This window comes from Mercenaria mercenaria, chromosome 8 (genome assembly GCF_021730395.1).
Source record: "Mercenaria mercenaria strain notata chromosome 8, MADL_Memer_1, whole genome shotgun sequence".
Classification (NCBI taxonomy): Eukaryota; Metazoa; Mollusca; class Bivalvia; order Venerida; family Veneridae; genus Mercenaria; species Mercenaria mercenaria.
The window spans coordinates 34,506,197-34,533,768 of NC_069368.1; the positions used below are offsets into that span (position 1 = coordinate 34,506,197).

Below are 27,572 nucleotides of genomic sequence, written 5' to 3' on the forward strand. Positions count from 1 at the left end.
ACGAGTTATTGTCCGGAAACCATGAAAACCAACGGACGGATCCCGGACCGACCGATCGACCGCCGACAGACAGACAGACAGACCGACCGACAAGCTCACTCATATATCCCCGAAACTTCGTTTTGTGAGGGTATCATAAAAATCTGACAGTTGAAACACAACTTTATATTTAAAAACATCTTTTTGAAATGTTATCAGTGATATCCTATGAATGAAATACTTAGGACAGAACTTAGGTTAAAACTTATTAACTTTTAATGAAACAGACCCATGCACTTACCTGCAATGCCGTCAAAGCCAAACCTCCCTGGAGGACCTCTCTCTCCAGGGTGACCCTGTTCTCCTTTAGGACCCTGAGGCCCTGGAGGCCCAGGGGGACCTACAGCGATTGGGACCCCCGGAGGACCAGGTGGGCCTCGAGCAGTTCTTGCATCACACAGGTTGAAAACACTTCTACAGTAGTCATGAATAGTTGCGGCCTGAAAAGAGAGAAAAATAACTGACATCACAATTTATATTTCATTTACCTATGATTCCTAAAAATATGCCAGTCGAATATATGATGAAATTAAAGTTGACTGTCTGAGAAACTTTAGAATATGTATTGCAATTTCAATTCTTCTCTGAAACTACTTCTATCTTTCGTCAACTAGGGAATGACTGAATACTTATGGTAGTGTTTGTGACTACAAAGTAAATAGATATAATAAATTATACTAAATACAATCCTCTCATCGTGCCATACTTTATGTATAAGAAAAGTAATATTGTAAAACGCGTGACATTCAGTGCCATTTTGTTAGGATCTGTCATTGCCCGAGGGGTTCCTTGACCGAAATGTAGTCTAGTAAACTGTCAATTTTCATTATTTTAATAGTTTCACGATTTTATTTTACAAGCAGTTTGAAACTTAATTACACTAAGCAGTTTTGAAGTTGTTCCGTATAGTAAGTTAAGTTATATGACACACATGGTGAAGCTGGTAAAGTTCGGTTAATTCTGATAAAAAAATGGGCACTTTTGAAGACTTTATGGTAACTTGTTATAGGTATTTTTTCAATTACTGCGTTAAGCCCTCATGAATCTTCCACAAAGTCTCTAGATCGATGTTCCTAACGCATGCTAAATCTCCATTAGGCCTACAAGAAACAATGATGATTTAGTTACTACAGAATCACATGATATAATTCCCAAGTTCTCTCTTAAACAGATTTGCCTGTGTTCTAATTCTGAGATTCTAGTATTGCATCTGGTTTATTTGCTTTTGTCAATAAGATGGACAAAAATGTACCATAGGAATGTAACTTTAGTGCACTCCACTAACGTTGTGCGAAGTGTCATAAATTCAGTCAGACAGTAATGTTATTTTATCATTTTGTTTAGAGTCTCTTCACAATCGTACATAATTGAAAACTTAAGACTTTTTTTTGGTGAGGAAACCCTTAATCAAGTAAAACTTCATGAATGTGACATAAAGTGTACCCAATGTCCTTGAATACAATTCATTTCTACACTGTGCGTAATTTCACTATAGTTTACAGAATGCTGCGGATGTTTTTATCAATAAATACTGCTTATAACTCATCCAATCACTTTATAATTGTGCCTTACTTACTATAAATACATTAAGGAGGCACTTATGAATTTGGAAAGTTTGAAATAAATCTGGAGACATACTGACATTATTATGTTAATTAAGAGCATTACTTAAAATACGGATTAATTATAACCATTAACTATGCGTAAATTGTATAAATATCAGTTTCTGTGTTCAGTCTTTTATCTGATAATGTGTCCACGAATTGCATGTTGTCTAATAGCGGCAAAATTTATAGAGCACTTTGTTTTTCCATAGGTCAGGTCTTTTATATGAAAATAAAACATACGTAAAACATATGGGACATTAAGTGCATCGTGTATAAAACAGTTGAAGTTGTTCGAATCGCAACCATACAGATAATAAGCCCATCAAAATCGAGCCTTTATCATCAATGTTTTCATTCTTAGAATAATAAACTAATTTACATGTTCATGAATATTCATGAGAATGTTACCAAAAGAAGTAATTTTGTTATAAAATAACCTTAAGTCTAATAGAAGTAACATTGTTAACAGAAATTCGTTTCGCAAAATTTAAAAAAAATATCGTTATATGTCACCATGCAATAAAATGGCCCCTACTGGAAGGCAACTACAATTTTCTCTACTGCAGTATAACAAAATGATCTGATAACATATATCTGGTATAAACAATATTTACTATATATACACTATGATACAGCACAACACTTGAATTATAATTTTCAAAAACTAAAATCTACAGTTGTTGATTGCTTAAAACATCTATAAATATAAAAAGTATTTAATTTCAGTCTTTATAATATTTCAATTTGAAATTAATGGGAAAATATGAGAACAAAATGAGAGAAATCATCTTTTAAAGGGGAGTTATTCTGAAGACAATACACCAACAAAGTTATTTAATTGGGTCCATAAGACACATGAGCTTATATAAAATATTTTATAGACTGGACTGGAAAAGATTAATGTTGACTTTGACCTTCATGCGTGACCTTGACCTTTGAGCTTGGGGTCTTGGTATTGCACATGATTCATTATCTCATTATGACGGAACATTTGAATTTGGTATGAGTAAAGTCAGATTACTCATTAAAGTATTAATCTATGACAGAGTTACCGATTAGAAAGGATAACAAATTGAACTTTGACCTCCGACTGTGACTTTGACATTTGAGTTAAGGTTAAGACAGTTACGTAGGACATAATAATTATCTTATTATTGAAAACATTTGTGCCAAGTAATATTGAAATCCTTCCATGAATCACAGAGTCATTGACTATAAAGGAAAGAAATACTATTGAAATTTGATCTCCAATTGTGATTTTGACCTTTGAGCTAGGGGTTTTCGGTGTTGCGCATGACATGTCGTCTTGTTATGGTGTACAGTTTTGCCAACTAATATTAAAATTCCTTTAAGGATTGCTGAGGTACAGACTGGACAAGAAAAAAGCCCCGTTGTCTTCTGACCTCCAATTGTGACCTTGGCCTTTGAGCTTAGGGTTCGGATTTTGCTCATGACATGTTATCTCATACAGGAAAATATTTGTGACAACTAATAATTGAATCCTTTCTTGCATGACAAAGTTATGGACCGGACAGGAAAATACCATATTGACCTTTGATCTCCAAGTGTAATATTGACCTTTGAGCTAGGGTTCTGGAAATTGTGCATGACACGTTATCTGATTATCAAGATAGGGGTATAACATTTGTACATGAACATGCTATTGAACATAATAACCAACTTTGGTAAAATATGTTAAATTCTCATTGTCTCATTCTTGCCTGTGAATATTAAACTTACAAATGTCGGATTATGGTTATTACTTACATGTACTTACTGAACTTGTTGTGAATTATCTCATAATTTATTTGATAGTAAAACACAACAATAAAACAAGTTAATAAAACTTTGATCGACTTGAGAATTGGCGATTTTTCATATGTTTTCGCGACCTAATTGTTTTCCGTACTTGTCTTCGATGACGTCTGCCTGACATCTGTGTTTATATAAGCATTCATTATTTTCTTTTTGTAGTTTTAGAATTGTTAGTAATAGCGCTCTAGTGTGTTATATATCTGTTTCCTAAAGGGACTGTTTTAATCAGCGCGTTTTTTTTTTCGTTTTTTTTTTTAAATTGCAAATGCACATAAATTGCCGTAGCATTCCATCGTTAAGTGATATATACTAAATACAATCCTTTCATCGTGCCATACTTTATGTATAAGAGAAGTAATATTGTAAAACGCGTGACATTCAGTGCCATTTTGTTAGGATCTGTCATTGCCCGAGGGGTTCCTTGACCGAAATGTAGTCTAGTAAACTATCAATTTTCATTATTTTAATAGTTTCACGATTTTATTTTACAAGCAGTTTGAAACTTAATTACACTAAGCAGTTTTGAAGTTGTTCTGTATAGTAAGTTAAGTTATATGACACACATGGTGAAGCTGGTAAAGTACGGTTAATTATGATAGAAAAAAATGGGCACTTTTGAAGACTTAATGGTAACTTGTTATAGGTATTTTTTTAATTACTGCGTGAAGCCCTCATGAATCTTCCACAAAGTCTCTAGATCGATGTTCCTAACGCATGCTAAATCTCCATTAGGCCTACAAGAAACAATGATGATTTAGTTACTACAGAATCACATGATATAATTCCCAAGTTCTCTCTTAAACAGGATTGCCTGTGTTCTAATTCTGAGATTCTAGTATTGCATCTGGTTTATTTGCTTCTGTCAATAAGATCGACAAAAATGTACCATAGGAATGTAACTTTAGTGCACTCCACTAACGTTGTGAGAAGTGTCATAAATTCAGTCAGACAGTAATGTTATTTTGTCATTTTGTTTAGAGTCTCTTCACAATCGTACATAATTGAAAACTTAAGATTTTTTTTTTGGCGAGGAAACCCTTAATCAAGTAAAACTTCATGAATGTGACATAAAGTGTACCCAATGTCCTTGAATACAATTCATTTCTACCCTGTGCGTATTTTCACTATAGTTTACAGAATGCTGCGGATGTTTTTATCAATAAATACTGCTTATAACTCATCCAATCACTTTATAATTGTGCCTTACTTACTATAAATACATTAAGGAGGCACTTATGAATTTGGAAAGTTTGAAATAAATCTGGAGACAAACTGACATTATTATGTTAATTAAGAGCATTACTTAAAATACGGATTAATTATAACCATTAATTATGCGTAAATTGTATAAATATCAGTTTCTGTGTTCAGTCTTTTATCTGATAATGTGTCCACGAATTGCATGTTGTCTAATAGCGGCAAAATTTATAGAGCACATTGTTTTTCCATAGGTCAGGTCTTTTATATGAAAATAAAACATACGTAAAACATATGGGACATTAAGTGCATCGTGTATAAAACAGTTGAAGCTGTTCGAGTCGCAACCATACTGATAATAAGCCCATCAAAATCGAGCCTTTATCATCAATGTTTTCATTCTTAGAATAATAAACTAATTTACATGTTCATGAATATTCATGAGAATGTTACCAAAAGAAATAATTTTGTTATAAAATAACATTAAGTCTAATAGAAGTAACATTGTTAACAGAAATTCGTTTCGCAAAATTTAAAAAAATATCGTTATATGTCACCATGCAATAAAATGGCCCCTACTGGAAGGCAACTATAATTTTCTCTACTGCAGTATAACAAAATGATCTGATAACATATATCTGGTATAAACAATATTTACTATATATCCACTATGATATAGCACAACACTTGAATTATAATTTTCAAAAACTAAAATCTACAGTTGTTGATTGCTTAAAACATCTATAAATATAAAAAGTATTTAATTTCAGTCTTTATAATATTTCAATTTGAAATTAATGGGAAAATATGAGAACAAAATGTAAGAAATCATCTTTTAAAGGGGAGTTATTCTGAAAACAATACACCAACATAGTTATTTAATTGGGTCCATAAGACACATGAGCTTATATAAAATATTTTATAGACTGGACTGGAAAAGATTAATGTTGACTTTGACCTTCATGCGTGACCTTGACCTTTGAGCTTGGGGTCTTGGTATTGCACATGATTCATTATCTCATTATGACGGAACATTTGAATTTAGTAAGAGTAAAGTCAGATTACTCATTAAAGTATTAATCTATGACAGAGTAACCGATTAGAAAGGATAACAAATTGAACTTTGACCTCCGACTGTGACTTTGACATTTGAGTTAAGGTTAAGACAGTTACGTAGGACATAATAACTATCTTATTATTGAAAACATTTGTGCCAAGTAATATTGAAATCCTTCCATGAATCACAGAGTCATTGACTATAAAGGAAAAAAATACTATTGAAATTTGACCTCCAATTGTGATTTTGACCTTTGAGCTAGGGGTTTTCGGTGTTGCGCATGACATGTCGTCTTGATATGGTGTACAGTTTTGCCAACTAATATTAAAATTCCTTTAAGGATTGCTGAGGTACAGACTGGACAAGAAAAAAGCCCCGTTGGCTTCTGACCTCCAATTGTGACCTTGGCCTTTGAGCTTAGGGTTCGGATTTTGCTCATGACATGTTATCTCATACAGGAAAATATTTGTGACAACTAATAATTGAATCCTTTTTTGCATGACAAAGTTATGGACCGGACAGGAAAATACCATATTGACCTTTGATCTCCAAGTGTAATATTGACCTTTGAGCTAGGGTTCTGGAAATTGTGCATGACACGTTATCTGATTATCAAGATAGGGGTATAACATTTGTACATGAACATGCTATTGAACATAATAACCAACTTTGGTAAAATATGTTAAATTCTCATTGTCTCATCCTTGCCTGTGAATATTAAACTTACAAATGTCGGATTATGGTTATTACTTACATGTACTTACTGAACTTGTTGTAAGTTATCTCATAATTTACTTGATAGTAAAACACAACAATAAAACATGTTAATAAAACTTTGATCGACTTGAGAATTGGCGATTTTTCATATGTTTTCGCGACCTAATTGTTTTCCGTACTTGTCTTCGATGACGTCTGCCTGACATCTGTGTTTATATAAGCATTCATTATTTTCTTTTTGTAGTTTTAGAATTGCAAGTAATAGCGCTCTAGTGTGTTATATATCTGTTTCCTAAAGGGACTGTTTTAATCAGCGCGTTTTTTTTGTTCTTTTTTTTTTTTTTTTTTTTTAATTTGCAAATGCACATAAAGTGCCGTTGCATTCCATCGTTAAATGATCAATTATTATACTAAAAGCATTTTCTTAAGGAACTGGTCAGTTTGTGAATTAAATTGAGACGTTTCCATTCCATATATATGATGTTTCTTAACCGTTAGTTTATAGGAAAGTAATGTACTTGTAAAACATAAATCAAATTGAGAAAAGGTCGATAACTATTAATAAACTTTTTCAGAGATAATGTATTAATTCTGAATACCATTTTATGTTAAAGCAGGACGGATAAGCAACAACCCAAATACAGTTGCATTTACTTATTACTTGAGAATAAGATACAACACAATGTATTACATCTTAGTAAAGCAACAGAAACAAAATTGAAAATCGCTTAAAAACAATTCCAAAGTGCTTGTGACATTTTAAAATAGATCTCAGAAATATCTGTCATGATGTGTTATCATCAAAACATAACACTTAATCAAATTGACTACAATCTAGAACATCAATTCTAAGTTAATCCCTTCAGAGTTAAAATGTGTCAGATATATACATGAAAGAACATTGAATAACGTTCCTCCACCTACTTTTTTAGTTTAGAACCTTTTATTTCCAATCTGTTTAGGCTTTCATACAATTAGGCATTCCTATGGGTTAGATAAACTTTTCCTTCTTGTCTTATCTGACAATTGTGATACAAGCAGACATGACATGCTGCCTCAATGAATAGAAATTATTTTCATTCGGTGAAATTTATCATGATGCATTTTTGTCTAGCATACTGATGTTATGCCACAATGTATAAAGTAAATGATAAATCCACCACAAAGGAAATGCTGAAAGTATTAGTTTGGCTAAATAGAAAATTCGTACGCAGAAGCAGATCGAAAACCTAGAAAAAAAAAAACAACAACCTCTTGATTCCCTTTTCCACGGTATGTTTCACGACTTTTACGGGTATTATAACTAACTTGCTTATACAGAAGCTTATATTTATTTCCTGTTGGGGAAAAGTTTAGCTCTCTTGTGTGATCAGTATCTAACCAAGAAATGTGTTAAAATGCCGACACAATCACAAATTAAACAAACTCACTAATAATCAAGGGAGAAATGCTCCTGACATTTTAAAATGGATTTAGGGAGCAGGTATTATGCAGAATCAGAATAAACACTTCGAGTTTTATATAACAGAACCTGTTTGATGTAATCCAGGCTAGAAATAAAACTAATACGAGAATTAAATTATTTTAACTTAGAGTAAATAATTTAATAAAATCAATAATTGAGCTTTTGGTCAGGAACTTTTATACAATTTTCAAATCAATGCTGCTGCTGCTGCTGCTGCTGCTGCTGCTGCTGCTGCTGGAAACAAGAAAATTTAAAGAAAACAAAATAATTATGCAAATTTGAAATCAGCCTTAGTCAGAAGGGACGTTCATACTGAAAAGGAGTTGGTGTGTAAACTGAGATAAACAGATGTTAACTTTGTTTATTACTTGGTGATTTTTAAACCATTGTCTATGAGTGTGCCAGAACATTTTCACAATGGTTCAAAACCAATTTTCCGAGAAAAAGTGGCATTTTTCTTCTCATGTATTTTTTGTAACTGCCAAAACTAGTAGGTTAAAATCATATTGTCCAGTAAAATTATACAAAGTAGAATGATACTTTCACCGGAGCAGGTTTTGTTATGCCTATGGAACAAAAGTGCAAACCCTAAACACGTTTATATACATTAACCTTATATTTGAAATTGTAGGATGACTATACAAAACGAATAAGATAATATTAGACTAATGACATAGTGGAGCATGGCTGAATATCAGACAGAAAATGATCAGACAAAAGTGTTCATGTCATCTTCTATATCCAACAATTCTCCATTACTGACACAGACAAATATATCAATACAACACAAAAATAACCAAAATATGCAGAAAGATGCATGGCAAATTTACGTGTGAGGGAAACATTGTCGGGAATATAGTAAACTGGTACCTTCCCGAAAGGCATCACTAAACGTAAATTCAGAGCAGTAAAACACAGAAGACATGTTCTAAATTTGAAATGGTTTCAAGTTAAAAGAATGGATAGTTCTAAATGAGGAAAAAAATGAAAGAACTAAACAAACTAAAATTTAGAGAGGAGATCTGAGGTTATGGAGATTGTGTATCACAGAAACTGTCAAAAGGCATAATGTAAAGCAGGTTCCATATCTAAAGAATAATTATGCCCAATCTAAATGCTGGAGTATTCGAACCCCCAAGGCTGACAAGTAGCGACTAAATCGATATAGAATGCAAATACTGAATGTTTTACCATTTTGAAATGAATTTTAAAAATGGTATGCGGTAAGAACTGCGGTATATTCCAATTTATTTAAGGCCTATATTTACAAATATGAAATTCTATGTCAACAGTAAAAACACATATCATTCTCCATACATTGTATAATATTTCATTAGTTCAGTTACATATCTAATAATAAAGTCTTTAGATTAAAATGTGGTCAAATACTGACATGGTTAATCATGCTGGCATGTACAGTTATATATTTTCTTTGTCCTCGGGGCATTTCTTCAAATGTTATCGCATTCATTATTCTACCGGGAGAGGCTGGAAACAAAAATTTTACATTTGGATTCACTCGCGTTCATCAAAGTTCATTTGAAATGAATAATAAATAAGCACATACTGGTACCAAAATAAAAATAAAATAAATAGCATAACGTCTAACATTGTAAATATTTAATTCTGACCCATATGCTATTCAGCGATATTAGACGTAAATGATATTAAGGACAAGACAAAATGACTTACCGAAGTAATTGAATTGGCTGCAACGGATAACCTCAAATAGTGTTTTCTTGTAAGAAACCTCGATCTTTTTCAACAGCACAGATTTATTCTGTGTAGTAAAATTTAGTTTTAATTTGTTTTGTATGACACAGTAATGTTTCAAGTAACGTCATGTATTGAAATATACAGAGCTAATGGAGTACCTATGCAGAAAAGTCGTTCGGATATTGCAATGTTTAGTATGTATACATAAAAACATATTACTGAACCGTTAACGGTAAAATATTGTACAAAACTGAATAACCAAAACATTTGAAGTTGTTGATATTTTATGTACCTTGTGTATTGTTGTACGAAGCATTGACCTATCTGCCTAGCAAAAGCCTTTAAGAAAACTCTTTAAGTACCTATCGCACAAATCATGTATAATTGTATGTTTTATCCTAGACGAAACATAATTAACAACAATAACAAATGCTTGGCCAAGTGGGGTGGGGGTCTTCTTTTGTAGTAGTAGAGTAAAAGGTTGCACTACACTTCCTTGCTACCTCTACATAATTTTCTATTTGTTTATGAAAGTAACAAAGCATATGGAGACATTTGGTATGGTGACGAAGCGGCTGAAGTGTTCATTTGAAACAAAAGGTTACCTGTGAAAATGACGTATGTTAAATACGAATCAAGTTTTATTTTAGCTACTTTTTAGAAGGATTTCCTATGGAAATAATTTGAAGTTTTAGATATCAACTGAATAACATACATTTTCCAGATAACACTGTGCGCATGACTCGTTGTAAAAAACCTAGTTTCGCGTGTTTGCGCAGGTAAAAATGGTGTAATGAGTAAAAAACGATTGAAAAGGACATAAATAAAAACTAAATGTTTTGTAAAATCGAGATAAATTCCTTCGGATACAATCAAATATGTCCGTAAAGAATTGTTTTACACTTAATAGTATTGAAAACATTTATTGAAAATGAGACAGATTTCAGCTGGCGTAAAAAATTAAGTCATATAATCCATCTAGTCTCTACGGTACTCAAAAAAGTTACATCGCTGCCAAGACAATACTGAAACTGATGAAATATTCACAGAACTAAGATGAATTAATACTTGTTTTCCTATACACCTCAAAGTGACATCTGTCAGTATATTTGGTATATGTTCGACAGTTCTATACACTATAAACCAGCTTGCTGCAAATGACAGATTTAGCATAAGGATTACATAGAAATGAAAAAACGTTTGTGTGTAAAACTCAAAATCAGTTTATACATATTGACAGAGAGCAACTGAATCAAGTTTAAAACGTAAGAAGACAAAAGTTCACTTAATACCTTTTGTCAGTTATCTTATTTAAACTGTTTGTCTAACAAGTGAAAATACGGTAAGTGAAGCTGATATGCCCTAAAGTTTAAACTCTTTCTCTACCTTTTCTGTGAAGTAACGGTATTGCTCTGCTTTGCACTGTAATGAGACTGCATTTTTGGAGAACGGCTTTCTCTGTTGAATATTCATACAGTCTTGTTTTCTTCTACTTTCCCCAACACTCACATCCCTTTCTCTAGCGCACTACGTTTCAAAAGTAAAAAAATGAAAGCTAGAAGCACGAAGCCCCCTTAACACAGCCAGAGAGCAGGCATCCAAAAGTGTACAGCTTGTACTGTTGTAAAAATATACAACAGACGGGCTTCTTCAGAAATCCAAAATACAAAAGTGGGTAAGGGGTAGAGAAAGGGATGTGAGTGTTTGGGAAAGTAGAAGAAAACAAGACTGTATGATTATTCAACAGAGAAAGCCACTCTCCAACTGATAACGCTGAGAAAATAACGATATACGTAAATTAATGAAAAATTTAAAGTGATTTGTGTTACATACCCTTGAGAAATTAAGATAGAATCGCTTACGTATATTATACTTTCCACGGTATATGAAATTGATAATGGTCACAAATAATTATATCGTTGCAAATTGTGCCCTCGTAAAATTGATTTGGTAATGTTTACAGAATGGACGTTGCTTTAAAAAGTAAATAGTCTTAACTGTTCTGTTTGATTATTTAGCGCACACTGTAAAACAACTACAAACACTTGCGATAAAACTATTTGTTAAAGAGTGTGAATGAAAACGTAAAAAAATGGGGGAGAGGTTTATCAAGTCATTCGGGGGTATTTGGTAACGAATATACATTACAAAGATCTAATGTTTATATACACATTAAAACAGTATTCATCTTCAAATTATTCAGTGTTACAGACATACCATCCGGCGTAGCAACTTTAGACAAGTTGGCATTTTATTTTACATCAGCACAAGTATATAGAACGCTTATCTTTTCTTTCTCCAAATCTTCTAAAAAAACTCTTAACCGCTGCGGAATAAAGAATGTCAACAAGAGATTGGGAACGTTTGACGTGATATTTAACACATGCCCCCAAATTTTAGTGGAAAATGACAACTTTGTCGTCTTGGCAATCAATTCAGCCTGGTTTGTGACAAGAATATTTATCATTTCAGTGTTAATATTAAGTTTTGTTACACAATGTTTTCAGTATAGGAAACTGGTACCAAAAATGTAACTATGATTAAATGAAGAATATGAAATAAATATAAAGGGGTATTTTATACGCTTCAGTGATAGTGCAGAATATTGTAGATGGATGAAGTAGTGCACTGTCTTAGTCACTATGGTTATCATTTTAAAAGTTTTCGTGTAGAAGCCCACTAAAATAGATGTTAAAGGAACATTTTTGCATATATATTTGCATTGAGAATATTAAATTAATTTATTAGTATTGAAATGTTTTGAGGATGTCAACGGTGATAATGCTGATTAAAGCTTTCAAGACTTACTGCTATTCTGATTTTTGATAAGTATATAGATATAAAATGAACTAATATACTTTGTAAAAATTCATTTCTTCCTTAAAGGGAATAACAAAACTCTAAATCAATTTGTGGAAAAGCGTCCTATATTGTCGAATTGTTCACACACTGAATCGTTTTTCTTTCTTCTTTTTTTTAAATCAGATAGAGCAGATGTAGAATTTTTCGTGTGAGGAAGCCATCCAACCTGCTTACGAAATTTCGGTGGTTCTACCCTGATGCCCGCCCGTGAAAAAATGATGCTCGGGGGATACCTTGAGTCTTCCTGTACCATCAAAAGCTGTAAAGTCGCTATATGACTTAGTAATGTGTCGGTGTGACGTTAAACTCAATAAAAATAAAATCTTCAGAACAATTTTCTTTAATAAGTATAACATACATTTTGATTGATTTTTATTTTAGATTTCTTGGAAGAAAAGCAACGTGTCTTTACATTGTACTAATATTTCATGTCAAGAGATGCGTTATATAAACGTAGAATACACTGTTAGCCTTCACAATTCCGCTCAAGGTTGTTTTAATGCGTTAAAATAAAGAGTTTGTTTGCTCTTGCCTTTTTTGCTATTCATTCTGTTCGTGCATCGGCATAATCATTTCATATGAAACTGAATTTCTCGATTTCTAACGCCGCGGCCAGTATCGTAAATATCATAGACAGTAACAAATTATACCAAATGAGTACAGGCTTTCCTCATATTGTACCCATGTAGTGTGTTTCACTAAAAGGAAGCTGGTGGTGGTAATACTGGTTACAGTATTATCTCAGTTAATAGGTTTGCATAAACCTTTCTCCTAAAACTGAAATCAAATATGTAATAAACATTATTATGGCTTTATTTTCAGTTTTCAATAATTGTGGAGTCGTTCTAGTTCGTTCGTTCTGTTCTCTGGCGTCATGATGGTGTCAGTTTAAATGTAGTGAAATTATGAGAAACAACAACTACTATATATGTGCTGCTCTTTTGTTTAATTATTAATATATTTTTTTTAAAGTAAACAGAAGGGTATCTTTCAGTAAAAGATAATTTATGATACTAAATCTAAATCTAGAAGAACACCATCAAATGAATTTAACTTGATTAAATATATAAACTTAATATGCTGGTAGTGCTCAAGTCACATTTGAAACAGTGATTTGTAAAAATACTTCCCATTTCCTCCTGGTGCACACTGATACTGTGCTATACATGTATGAAGGGTACTTTTTAATACACACACGTGTTAATTAAATATTTGACTAGATCGGTGTGACGTCAATATTTCACAACATGTCGTAACGGGCACATACGCATGTTTATGAACTGGCTTATTTTAGAAATAAATGTATGAGTAAAGTAACATGTCCTACCATGTTACTCTCTGTAAAAAGAATATTTCTGCTTTTTTAGTCCCTGCTATCGTTAAACGTGAAAAGTAAACATAAAGTAAGTCGTATGGTATTCAAACGATCAAACCAATCGGAGCCATGCAGTGAGGCGAAATTAGTTTCATGTTCATGTGAATGTTTGGGCACAAATAAAACGCAAGATTTTTGGATAATAGGGTAGTATTTTTCATGTTGTTAAAATACTGAAAATTCATAATTTTTCTTATATTCATGCAGAAACTAGTATATTGTAATTCAGTTACCTAAGGCAAATCAAATTCGATCATCTTTTACAAATAAATGTTATTTGTGTTGTCATAGCAGTCGAAATTCCAAAGCACCCATGCACCGTAAGAATATGAAGGTGTATAAATAAAAGACCCGTGATGAAACCAAAATACACAGTTATTTTTCTGTAAAGTCATTTCAAACTGTTTCTGAATATTCACATCCCCAGCTTTTATTATATTTGACCGGCTTATCATAGTAGGTTGTCCCCCTTGAAAACTATCCGATAATCTATATTGGTTTCCCTACTGATATTACTTTGAGCTATAGATTATATAGGAAATTTATTTTCAATGATTAATTTCAAATATGTCTTTTAGTTTGTGAATATTTTACCAGATATGACAGTAAACTTCAATTTCTCCTCTTCAATTTAATGTGAAAATATTTATTCTAACTGGACATCTTCTTGCTTCCAATTTTGTTTTAAAAATATCACCATCGCTTATATTGAACATATAGTGAAAAACACTAAACTTTTCAATTTCTTTTACTTTAGACGCAAATAAATTATATTTCCCAAAGCATGACAATTTATTATCACATATGTAGGTATTCTTGACTTTATCAGCAATACAATAATATAATTATAAGTGTAATAGCGTAAAAGCTTCTTGCTTCCATTTTACTTCAAAGTGTATCAAGAAATAAAAAACTTGTGAATTTCTTAAAGTTCTGATGTAACTTAAACCGTGTTAATTAACGGAACTGCATATACCAACAACTGACGTACGATTCAATATAGACTTTTGAAATAATAACGTTCATTATTGTCTAATTAGTCAAAACAATAGAAAATGAAAAGAACAGAATAGAACAGAGCTTTGATTTTTTTCACCAAACTGTTTGAGAACAATATGCATCAACATAAATTACATAATTTCCGACTGAAAACTAAATATCTTTGGAATATTGAAACATTCGACGACAGGAAAAAACTACTTTAAAGAATAATTTTCTTATGAAATAGTGTAATTTGCAAGTTAGGCGCTCATTGAAAGCTGGTTAGAGAGAATAGTTGGGTGGGGGGGGGGGGGGGGGGGGGAAGGAGGAGTGGGGAGAGAATGTGTACATTTATTTAAACAAAAGACACAGCATGGTGTCCACGATGTGCAAAGAAAGAGTGAAATTAACAGACGCGCAATATCATGTCTATTTTAGAAATGAAATTCAAGCTTGAAAAAAAATTGACATGCTTTCCATGAGTTTGCACGGTAGGATTATCTCTATTGTACGACCTACATTTTTGTCACGGTTTTGTTCGTGGAAAGCATGCAAAACAGCCACCTTTACAGCTAAAGACTTTGGTTTACACGATAAATTTGATTTCATGATTGAATTGTATAGTATGTACAAACGCATATCTGAATGGCATATTTGATTTATGTATATCATTGTTTATACAAGTAACTTAAACACTATAAATAAGTAGACAAGGTGAATCAGAGCTAATTGTTAAAAAAATGAGTTCGCATCTCTATGATACACATACACCAATGCTGATAAGAAAAATCAGAAACTTTATTCATAATTAAATAGATTCTTTCTTTCTTTGATTTCTATGGAAAACTTTTGATCAAGGCCACATAATAAAACGTGTGTGTGTGTGTGTTTTAGTAACATGTATGTTTTTTAAGTTTGGTAAATTGCTCGGATTTTTCTTTGCCATTGCCTGTCAAATACAGTATTGCTTATTTTATTACTTTATTTTATCATGTTTTAAAGAGTAAACTTCTAGGCATGAAAGTTAAACAAAAGTACCGTTATATGGACAAGAACAATCAGACAAAATGGGAATACATGTATCTTCACACAAGTTTCGTTTTTCTCGAGGAAAACTATTATACATGCTTTTGTGGGAAAGCTCGTTTATAAAAATTTTTTTCGGATTTCAATGTTTAGCGGGATTCAAAGTTTCAAAAGAAAAGAAAAGAAATTTATTTAAATGTTTTATTTTCTGTTACATGACAACACGAATTTCGTAGTATCATAAGCTAACATAATGCTTTTTTTACAGAAATGTTTTAAATATTTACAAGAATAAAAATTTTATATCAATGCAAAATCCATGACAAAGAATTATTGATTTGGGTCATGAATGACAAGACTTTAGCTAATGTAAGGGAGGCAATCCAGTTTGAAGGGAATTGCTTTAACACAGTCAATAATTAAGGGAGAGAATTCTTGCAAATTCTCGTTAAAAGCTGACCATGAATGTATAATGTTTAGTCAGTGATACGCATAATTTGTCGCATAAATGACATGTAAAACATGCGTATTTAAGAAATAATATATCTCATTTAGTGATTTTTCGCTGAATAAATCATTGTTTGGAGTTCAGATGCGAAGGAATTATATCACTCGCCCTCGTGATATAATTCCTTCGCATCTGAACTCCAAACAATGATTTTATTCAAGAGCAAATCACTAACTGGAATATATTATTTCGATTCTAACACGTCCTTGACGACATTCTTTAAATATTTGCTGGTTTTCAGTTGGTTACTGTTCAAGCGTGCCGCTATGCCGTTTGACGCTATGACATGATAATTGTGACGTCAGAAAAATGAATTGTTGTATTATAATAATAATTCACAATTTCAGCCTTCTTTGTTTCATAGGAAAATGAATCGTATCATGTTAGAATACTGCTTTCATGACATTCTTAACGTCACGTCTCTAAATGCCTTAGGTGATATACTTAAAGCATTATTAGTCTTAGAATAGTGAAGATAATTTCTTCAAATTTTTAGATTTAAAAGGTAGAAGCATGTTCTACATGAATATTTTATCGTCCCAATTTTGATTTTTTGTCACTAATACAGGTTTTGTCACGAAACGGCCCGTGTATATTGTACACTTGCTTACCCAGTATCCTAACCTGACAAAATAAATTAAAAAGGAATAAATTCCTTTGAATAAGAACTCCTTCTAAATAATTTGAAAAAAACAATGGTTGTCACATGCATTTGCTACTTCAATAGCGTAAACACGATTTTTATTCAGCCTAAATGATATACATGTACTTTCAATAAATATCCATACAACAAAAGTATGATTATACAGAAATCATTTCAACCTTTTTCAATTGTTTTCCCCCCTCAAGCTTGAGAAGTATTTCTCCATTTCAAGAAAATACTCCTTACGTATTGGAATATGTTACATTATTTAAAATGACATTCAAATTCAATAGATTGAATTATTATCTTGATGTTTGTACTTTAGTAAAATTTAATGTGACTCGTTCGTGTTTGTCCCTGAAATCATGAGAGACAATTTGAAAGATACTGTTATTGTAACAGTTATAACATGTGGCAATCCTCAGAATAATTGATTGTGCCTGTTTCTGTGTTTACCACCATGTCTTGTGGTGTTCTGCTAGAATTAATTTATTGTTGCTGTCACTTGTTCAGTACTCACTGACTACTCAATTGACAGTATTTATTTCAATTTTGTTACATGTTCCTATATTAGAAGTGTCAACTACACCCTGCCGTAAGATCATCAAAAATGACTGCAAGCCAACTATTAAAGCTTTGAAGTTATACAGTGACATAGCTGTTCACACATGATTGTCTGAAATTGATTCTTCACGACGTAATAGTTCGCCGTTTGAAGCCGTAATGGTTGAATACTTCTTTCAGTCAAAACGTTAAAAGCGAGAATTAAAGGCTAAAGTAGTCAAAACATTTGGCTTGATGCCAGGCTGATTATCAGAAAGAAAATGTTGCTGACAAAAAAGAGCATGCCCTCTCCCACTTCCAACCATTGTCTAGTATTGGCAAAGACAAACATATTAGCAGCGGATCAATACCTAAGAGCTGCAGAATGTTTCATGGCTTGTTCACACGTCAAGGAAAAAATTGTCAGGAAAAGTAAATTGGAACATTCCCAAAAGACTTCGCTTATCACAACTTTCTACTCATAACATACAGAAATAATATTTTCTTCAACAATCTGAATTCGAAAATGCTGATTTGAGTGCTTCAAACTGATATTCTTTGATTAGAATAGGGGATCAGTGTATAAAGAATTGAGAAATATTTTAACAAACAAAGAACACAGGAATTTCAACTTTCACATATATGGTTTGTTTCAGGATAATGTTTAATTATCAGTACGCTGTGCTCTACAAAACTATAAATCTGTATGTTTATACATAGTGCGTTTCCCCTTTTTCCAGGGGCAAATGCTATCTTGTTAGATTTTGTCATGTGAGCTGAGCAATATTTAGTTAACTTTTTAAGTTTCCGGTTTAGATTTAGTTGATCATCTTAACAAAAAAAAGAAACATTAAAAGAGAACTATATTGACAGAAATAACAACCGCTTTCAATTTGAGTATGTTCCTACATCTCCGCTCTTAAAATCAATTAATGTTTTAAACAATACTTTAAACAGTCAAATGTGTTTTGTTGGCAATGTTTGAAAAGTATTTAGAGAATTTACCAAAAAAATACAATAAGAGGTTCAACATATGTATGTAAGAAATGTTTAAAGACCTATATACGTTATATATAATTTGTACTAGGGGAATTCAGAAAGGTTAAGACTAACGACCTACCATAGATATTACGGATACGAGCAGAATTCCTTTATGGACGTCTAGGTGGTTTCAATAGTTTTGACAAATATCTTTTTATAGCTAAGCTTCATGTGTTTTCACACACTCGTATACACTGGTGTGGTTTTATATTAAGCAATGCTGCTTCAGGTAGGAATGAAATTAGGTCCTACATAAAAATGCGTTGTTTTCTGAATATACCAACTAAGCAGATTCTGCAAGAATTTAAACTGTTTACGGAGATTCTACCTCATTCAAAACCACTGTTTATAGGTGATAGGTGATAAGGGAGGACCTAGAGCTTAAGTTCTGTCTCGTGTAGGGCACCCTATAACATCAGAGTCCTCTCATAACATTGCTGCTGAAGCAGCCGTTGTAGCAGAAGACTAGAGATATACAGTGCATAAGCGAGCATTTCGTTTGGAGGTGTTCATGAAATTCAGTGGCTTAGGAAAGTGGAAGAGCGACCAGGTATCTTAAAAAGAACTCAGAAGTTACAAACCGGTTCTTTACATAACTGTCTCATATTCCAAAGGCCCTGTTGTGCAAATACCTAGTAGACCCGGCAGTTATGTTACTGGAAAGTTTTACAGAGAGAAAGTTCTAAAATAATTTATAAAACATTATGTTAAACGTAGCCCACAAAGTCGTTTACGAGCTTATTCATGGTAATGTATCTGCATACAAAAGAAATATTTTGCAGCAGCATTTTCAGAACCAGCAGGCCAAGCAATTGCTACACCCTCTATATTTGCCCTACCTAAGTCCCTGTGAGTTATTCCTTTCCTTTGCTGAAAAAATGCCAGCAGTTCAAGAAGCGCCCTTGGTAGCGTAGTGTAGTATACCAAGTGTAGACTACTCCGCGGCTTTCAGGTCATGTACAGCCAGGACTGAAAAATGCGTTTATGTTAAGGGTGAATATTTTGAGGAACTTGTGTAAGCTATATGCTTATTTACAGGTATTTCTTTGTTTTATATTCCACTGGACAGTCTCAACATTTTCTGAATTTCCCTCGTATTGTAATTGCAAAAATCAACCCAAACTCAATGACTTACATTCATTCGCCTTACGAATCATACAGACACCGACACAGATCTGGTTATATGTTAATTTCAATCGTTCGTTAAAGGCGCGCCGACAATGATTGGTTAATTGTCATATCATGATTTTCAGCAAACGCTGATTCAGTGTTTCTGTTTGAATTTAAAAATTAATTAGTTTTATGAAATATTATGCCATAAAACATGGTATCATAGTTTTAAACTTAATTATCGTGACACATGTGAACATTAATGTCAAAATACATGTAAGTTTAATGTGTGTGTGAAAACAAATATGTTTTGAATTACCCCATAAATCGTTTGCGATAACATTTGCTTGGAATACAGAGCCATTCTTTTAAATTCACCCTTATTTAATAATATATCAGATGGGTAGGAAAATTAAACGAAACTTATGTGAGGGAAACTACTGTCATTATCGCTATCCTAGAAATATTTACGATAGTCATTTTTTAAATCTCCAAATGGACCACTCCTTATAAATATTTCTTATTTTGTTATTTTGCTTCAAAATAATATAGCTTTGTCTTATAATTATACAAAGGCCTACAGTTGTTGCTATTACAATTTATCATTAATATTCAAATCAAATATTCACATTCTATCACTATGTCTTTATTATGCATAACATGAATTAATGAAAGATAATAAATATAATTTATTCCTTTGTTTCCGTGTAAAAATGAAATATCTTTCACAAAGCAATATTTCAAACCAGACGTAGCCACAAGTGAATTATTATTATTAAGAGTAAATGAGTGAAGAACGCTTAAAATTAACACGTTAAACAAACGTTGATTTATTTTCGAATTATGTTTTGCTGATTTAAACAAAATTATACCTGCACAACGTTACGCGTAAAATGCATACCGTCACGCTAAATTATGACATCTTACTTGAAAATCAAGGAAATATCTTTTTCTATATTTACACGTTTTTATTCCCATTTTATATGGCTTGGTGTGCATAATTCAGTTAGCAAGGGGTTATTACTTGCATCTAGCAGTATCACACTAATTGTTGTGGAAGCAATTACTTACATATAGCAATATCATATGAGCCACGCCATGAGAAAACCAACATAGTGGCTTTGCGACCAGCATGGATCCAGACCAGCATGCGCATCAGCGCAGTCTGGTCAGGATTCATGCTGTTCGCTAACAGTTTCTCTAATTGCAATAGGTTTTGAAAGCGAACAGCATGGATCCTGACCAGACTGCGCGGATGCGCAGGCTGGTCTGGATCCATGCTGGTCGCAAAGCCACTATGTTGGTTTTCTCAAGGTGCAATATCATAGATTGATACACATATCTAGCAGTATAATAGTATTTGCTGTAAAAATAATTACTTTATCTGGGAATATCAGGATACTATTTGTTTCCAAAAACGATGCCTTGCATCTGTCAGTATCACAAAAGGGTAGCAGAGGTCTGGTGGTTAAGGGGTCGGCCTCTCAACCAGGGGGTCATGGGTTCAAGCCCCACTTTGGTCACGCCTTCTCATATAACACCAGTACTGGTTTTGCAAGGAAGCGGATTCGAGAGTGGTTTTAATAAACTTAAAGCTTTCATCACCATCGAGTTAAAATGAAACAGTATAAACTAAACCAAACACACTATTTGGTATGTAAATTTATAATGAAAAACGAACAAAACACACGTTTTTCTAGTACCATAACTATTTGACTAGTTTAAAAGCTTCATTTCTGAAGTTACACCTAGATTGTAAAACGTAGGAAGAACAAAGCTTAAACATGGATAATGGTATTGTGTATGTTTTTTAATGCTGTTTGTCTTAAAGGTCTGTTCAGAGAATCCATCGTTTTGATTATACTACTGGGAGAGGTATGAAACAAATGGAAGATGGAAGATTTGGATTTGGTCGCGTTCATGAAATGTTCATCTTAATTAATAATGTAAAAGAAACTAATTTAACGCATTATCAACAACACGCCAAGCTGGTACAAATCATATTTGATTTTAAATCCGTTATTTGATTATGTGTAAGTTGTCTCAGCAGTATAGTATACAAGATGGCCAAGATGGCCCTAGGTCGCTCACCTGAGAAACACGCCATAACAGTGTAAACATCAAGGCTATTATTCTGACCAAATTTCATAAAGATCAAAAGATCAATTGAAATACACAAGGTTTATCTTTAACTTGACCTAGCGACCTAGTTTTGGACCCCAGATGACCCATATTCAAAATCGATCTAGTTTTCATCAAGGCAATCATTCTGACCAAAGTTCATGAAGATAATTGAAAAATACAGCCTCTATTACATACACTAGGTTTTTCTTTAATTTGACGTCGTGACCTAGTTTCTGACTCCCAGAAGACCCATACTCAAACTCGACCTAGATTTCATCAAGGCAATCATTTTGATTTAATTTCACGAAGATCAATTGAAAAATACAGCCTCTATCGCATACACAATGATTTCCTTTGATTTGAACTAGTGACCTACTTTTTGACCCGAGATGACCAATACTCAAACCTGACCTAGATTTCATCAGGAAAATTATTTTGACCAAATGTCATGAAGATCAATTGAAAAATACAGCCTCTATCGCATAAACAAGGGTTTTCTTTGATTTGACCTAGTGACCTAGTTTTTAATCACAGATAACCCATATCCAAACTCGACCTAGCTTTTATGATTTTATCAAGGCAATCATTCTGACCAAACTTTATGAAGATCAATTGAAAAATACAGCCTCTATCGTATACACAAGGTTTTCCTTTGATTTCACCTATTGAGCTAGTTTTTGATCCCAAATGACCCCTATTCAAACTTGACCTAGATGTCATCAAAACAATTATTCCGACCAAAATTCATGAAGATCAATTAAAAAAACCAGCCTCTATCGCCTACACAAGTTTTTTCTTTGATTTGACCTAGTGACCTTCTTTTTGATTCCAGATGACCCATATTCAAACTTGACTTAGATTGTAATAAGACAATCATTCTGCTTTAATTTCATGAAGAAAAATTAAAAAATACAGCCTCTATTCTTTGATTTGACCTAGTGACCTAGTTTTTGATCCAAGATAACCTGTATTTAAACTTGACCTAGAATTCATCAAGGCAATCATTCTGACCAAATTTCATGAAGATCAATTGAAAAATACAGCCTCTATCGCATACAAAAGCTAAATGTTGACAGACGCCGGACATCGAGTAACGCACCTGAGCATTGGTGAGCTAAAAAGAGGTCTGCATCTTAAAGACACGGTTCAGAAAAAAAAAGTCTGAATAAATGTTTTGATTTTGAATTATTTTTTTAAATGTATACGATCTCTTTTCCGCGTTTAAAGATTTTACAATTAACCAACAATACCTTTTATAGTTGATGGAATAACGAGACAAACTGGCGTGATATATGACAAACATAATTATCCTCTTTGCAGCAATCGAATTGAATCTCAAATACAATTGCGCCGAGGATTTGATTAATTACAAGTTAACATGCAATGTATGTAATTATACTTACAATATATTAATATGAAACAGTCGTTGTATTTTTGTATATGTTCTACCGATTATCAATTTCAGAGGAGAAGACGTTTCAAGATTTATATACTTTTAATTTTTAACGCCCCTTTTGGTACTTTGACACTTTTTTCATATTGATAACATTTCTCATGCATGCATATTGAAATAAGATATAAACAAATTCAACAAAATCAAGCGATGCTAGCCTACTGTTGTTTTCATCTATAATTTTATGACATATAAATATAAGTCCCAGAACTGCATATACATCTCTGGCATATACATGTACATATTAGTGAATTCGTTACAAGGCATGAAATCTCGACAAAAACAAAAACTATTTCTTTATCCCGCCTTAATTTGGTTCGCTATTTGACCACATATTAGCGAAAATTCAATATCTACACCTCATACCCTCATAAATACACGTAGTATATTCAAAATTAATTTATTCAAGTGTATTTTTGTGATAGTTTGAAAATAGCTAGAGACCGTAAAGTGAACACAATGAAACCATAGTATTTCTTGATTTTGTCGAAATGTTTATATGGCAATATCCGTATTTTATTTAATCGTGTACCGCATGGGATAAATACTCATTCAGGAATATGAAACTTTGAGGGTTTGTGAGAAGTTTTATTTAGAATAAACAAGTCCGCAATGTTTGCAGACGGATTCATTTCAGTTTAGCTATCTTCATGGAATCACACGCACGATGATAATTCATATTAAATTGTTTTGTAAATGTCTCTCCGTACTTGGATTCAGTGTTAATAGTGATAATTTAAAAGTAAAAACCTTTCTGAACCTGAACTAAATTTTGTTATATTTTCGGCTCCTTTGGGATCATGGAGGAAGTTCAATATCTGTGTAGTAGAGTTCCACTTAAACCGGTGCTAGGAGTGCTGCTCTTTCCATTATCTCTCTGGAACAGACTCAATTCAAACCGAGTTTGCTATTATTTTGCTTGGTTGTATTTGATGCTCCAAAAGGATCTTCTTACATATTTTATTATCATCGATATCAGAGAAGGTTCTTTATTATGTTGTAAGAACATTTCTCTAACAAACAAACTAATATAATTTTATGCAAACAACATCGCCAATCACGGTCATGTTGTAACGGATAGGTTCTCTGTAAAACTATTTATTTTAAAAACTGACAATCAACCGGTTTCAGAAAACAGTTCCACAAGGACTTCATTTAGTGTTGGTAGAAAACAACATAAAATGCATTACTTGGAAATTATGTAAAAAATGGCACAGTGGTTTCATGGAAGATGTTATTTCAAGACATTGTTTACTGACAGACGATGGACTGATGACGAACCACAAACAAAGCGTAATCCCAGTAACTCACCAGATGCTGTCAGTATCAACATGATAGTATATCATAACATCTAGAAAAAATACTACACGGAAAAGTTTCATAAGTTTCATAACTGCTGTTATCATATCGGAAGCCTTAGGCTTTTATAAATCACATTATCAATAAATTATATGAAATTAAAATTGACCTGCAATAACAATTTCCCATGAAACCATAACAGCTAAAAAATATGGCTATATGGGAAAATACTTTTCTATCATTTGTGATTTAGCACAAGTTATAAACGGGGCTTTGTGGAGTACAATCTTTCTCAAATGTACCATGTAGACATATAATAGGTGATAGTTTTTATTTACGCGTATTTTCTATTCATAGACAAGGCTGTAGTAACAGAAGCAGAAGCAGCTAATGTTATTATGGATATGCCGCGTGAAAACCGTTCAGGAGCGTTTGCCGTGTAGAACTTTATATAAGCTTCAATTTTGGAGGATTTACAAACAAGAAAGCAGAGTGCCCTCCTTACCGTTCCTAAATATAACTTAATTATCCGCAATACTTGGACTAGAGGGAAGAAAAATAATAGGTCTAGCACTATCTTATTATTGTATGTATAATCAGGTTATAGTGTCTTCATAGCACAATACTGGTCAAACTAAGAAAAAACCTGGTAATGTTCAAATCCACAGGGACAGAAAATATCAAAGTAACGCGTACAAACAAAGATACTTGTGAATAATTGAAGTATTTCTGTCTTTCATCTGTTGCTTTTACACATTATCCTAAAACGTGCTGAAAGCGGATTGATCTCAGCTGACCTATTTTTGAACGATTTTCTTGACTCCGCGAATTTTTAGACAAGCCTTATGTTTTGGCGTTCTCCTAAATGCGGATGAATACAGTCTAATGAAAAATATGAAATATATTGGCGAGATACCGATTTCCCTGGGATTTTCAAATCATTTGTTAAAAGTGTGTTTCATACTGACAGAAATACAGGTACAAAATTAATAGCTTTTGTGCGTAAATATTAGGATTATTTTAATAAATCAAACACATCTAATTACATCGCGTTACACTTATCTACATGTTACTAACTGACAATACACAAATCTAAATTCTACGTTATCACACAAATCTAGTTAAATGGCATAACACTTACATAACATAGTTATAACATATATATGACATACCATTTAAAAACGTTGTATCAAAATATGCGATCGATGCTTTCAAAAAATGGCAGTCAAGTTTTACGCGATCGATCGTTGTAGGAATTCTGTCGTGATCAAGTAAGAAATCTGGAACGTGGGTGTTATTTCTTTTTTGGGGGAAAGTTGGGGGGGGGGGGGGGGGGGGATGACCAGGGCAGTGTCGGTGACCGGGTGTGGGTACACAACTTCACATGTTGATAATTAATGTCCGTGGAAAAATGAAAGAAGTTTAATGAAATCTATCAATTGGTTAGTTTGTTATGTACAAATATGTTATTTTTTAAATTAAACAATTAAAGGGAAATAACTCCGAATTTACCAAAAATATCATCACGAAACCACATAATGGTGATCTAAATTCAATTTTAGTTTCAGAGTTCTAGGTCAAATATGTCATAAGTTATGAAGCAGAAATTGCCATATTTATAGTACCCTATATAGTTAACACCAGAAATTTCTCAGGGCCATAACCCTAATGTTACTCAAGCAATCTGATTGAAACTTAAGAAGCCGCATTTCCCCATAGTGTTGAACATGTATCTGAAGTTTTATGTAAATATTCTCATCCACTTCCCAGATACTTCCCGGACGGACGGACGGACGGAAAGACGAACGGACGGATGGACGGACGGACAACGCCAAAACTATATCCCTCCGCCTTCGGCGGGGGATAATTAGGGGACCTCGCTTGCATATAAACCAAATATAAATACAACATAACAAAATTTCTTAAGGTAACAGAAAACAAATGTTCATTTAAATCAAACAATTAAAGATATACTATGTCCATCTTTCATGGAGAACCTATCATGAATTCCAATGTATAAAATCCTCAACAAATGTACATAAACCTGGCCAAATATTAGATCCGTGGACCTTTACAGCTTGATCCAAACGTGTAGAATACTTTAAATTCATACATGAATTCTTTAAATGTGATACTTTGTATTATTTATCGGTAAAGTTCAGTCGAACTCTTAAATATCTTATCAACCACTCCTTTAACCGAAAATGTCAAATTTCCAGAGAAGCCAGTTTGAGTTTATCTAGAAAAGGTGTTCTTTCAGCTATATAACAAAGCTCTGTGATAAAATATGCATGCCTTTTCGAACCTTTACGACTGTGGGTTTGGCCATAGTCTCAAGGGAACTACATACATTCGTTGTTTCCCTGGCTTTTACTGTATTTTAGTTATTTATGGTCATCTTAACTTTTCCTATCAGCTTGTAAACTCGATGAAACGCAATTTAAAGGCCTTTTTACATTTGGTTAGATGGATCTGTCATTTAAAGATCACTTCATCCTTCTAATATTTAGGTAGATGAACTGTCTCTCAAATACAACTTTCATTTAAGTGCACTTTTGCACACGAATGCATTTCAAAGCAATAATTTAAAGTCGAACACCCATTACTACTCGTATGTTACATAAAAAGTTTTATGAAGGAAATAAGACAAAGATATCTTCGTAAGAATAAATATTCGGCAACGTCATAGAATTTTAAAAAAGAAGAAGAAATTATATATCATCTGCACGTAAATTACCTTGCTAATGACTTCATAACCGGATTCAGACAAAAATTAGTTTTAAATACCATTCAGTTCATAAAAAAAATGTCATCCAAATTTTAAAATTCATATGTTTGCGTTTTGAAAGGTACCACATTTTAATTACTAATAGATAAACACAATACGCAAATACCGAACATACGTTATAAAACAGCCATAGCTTAGAGTAAACATCTCTTGATTTAAACCAGCTCTTAAAAATGAAAACCAGGGTAAATTGAACTAATTTTAAT

At 32.8% G+C, this 27,572-nt stretch overlaps 1 protein-coding gene across 2 annotated transcripts in view; it reads right to left on the reverse strand.

The window, feature by feature from the left end:
- LOC123566604 (collagen alpha-1(X) chain-like) overlaps positions 1-27,572 on the reverse strand; it is a 163,883-nt gene that overhangs the window by 16,192 nt on the left and 120,119 nt on the right. For both annotated transcript variants that reach the window (XM_045360871.2, XM_053549714.1), the window contains exon 3: positions 281-479. In XM_045360871.2, coding sequence (XP_045216806.2) covers positions 281-479 — 199 coding nt within the window. The remainder of the gene's footprint in view (positions 1-280; positions 480-27,572) is intronic.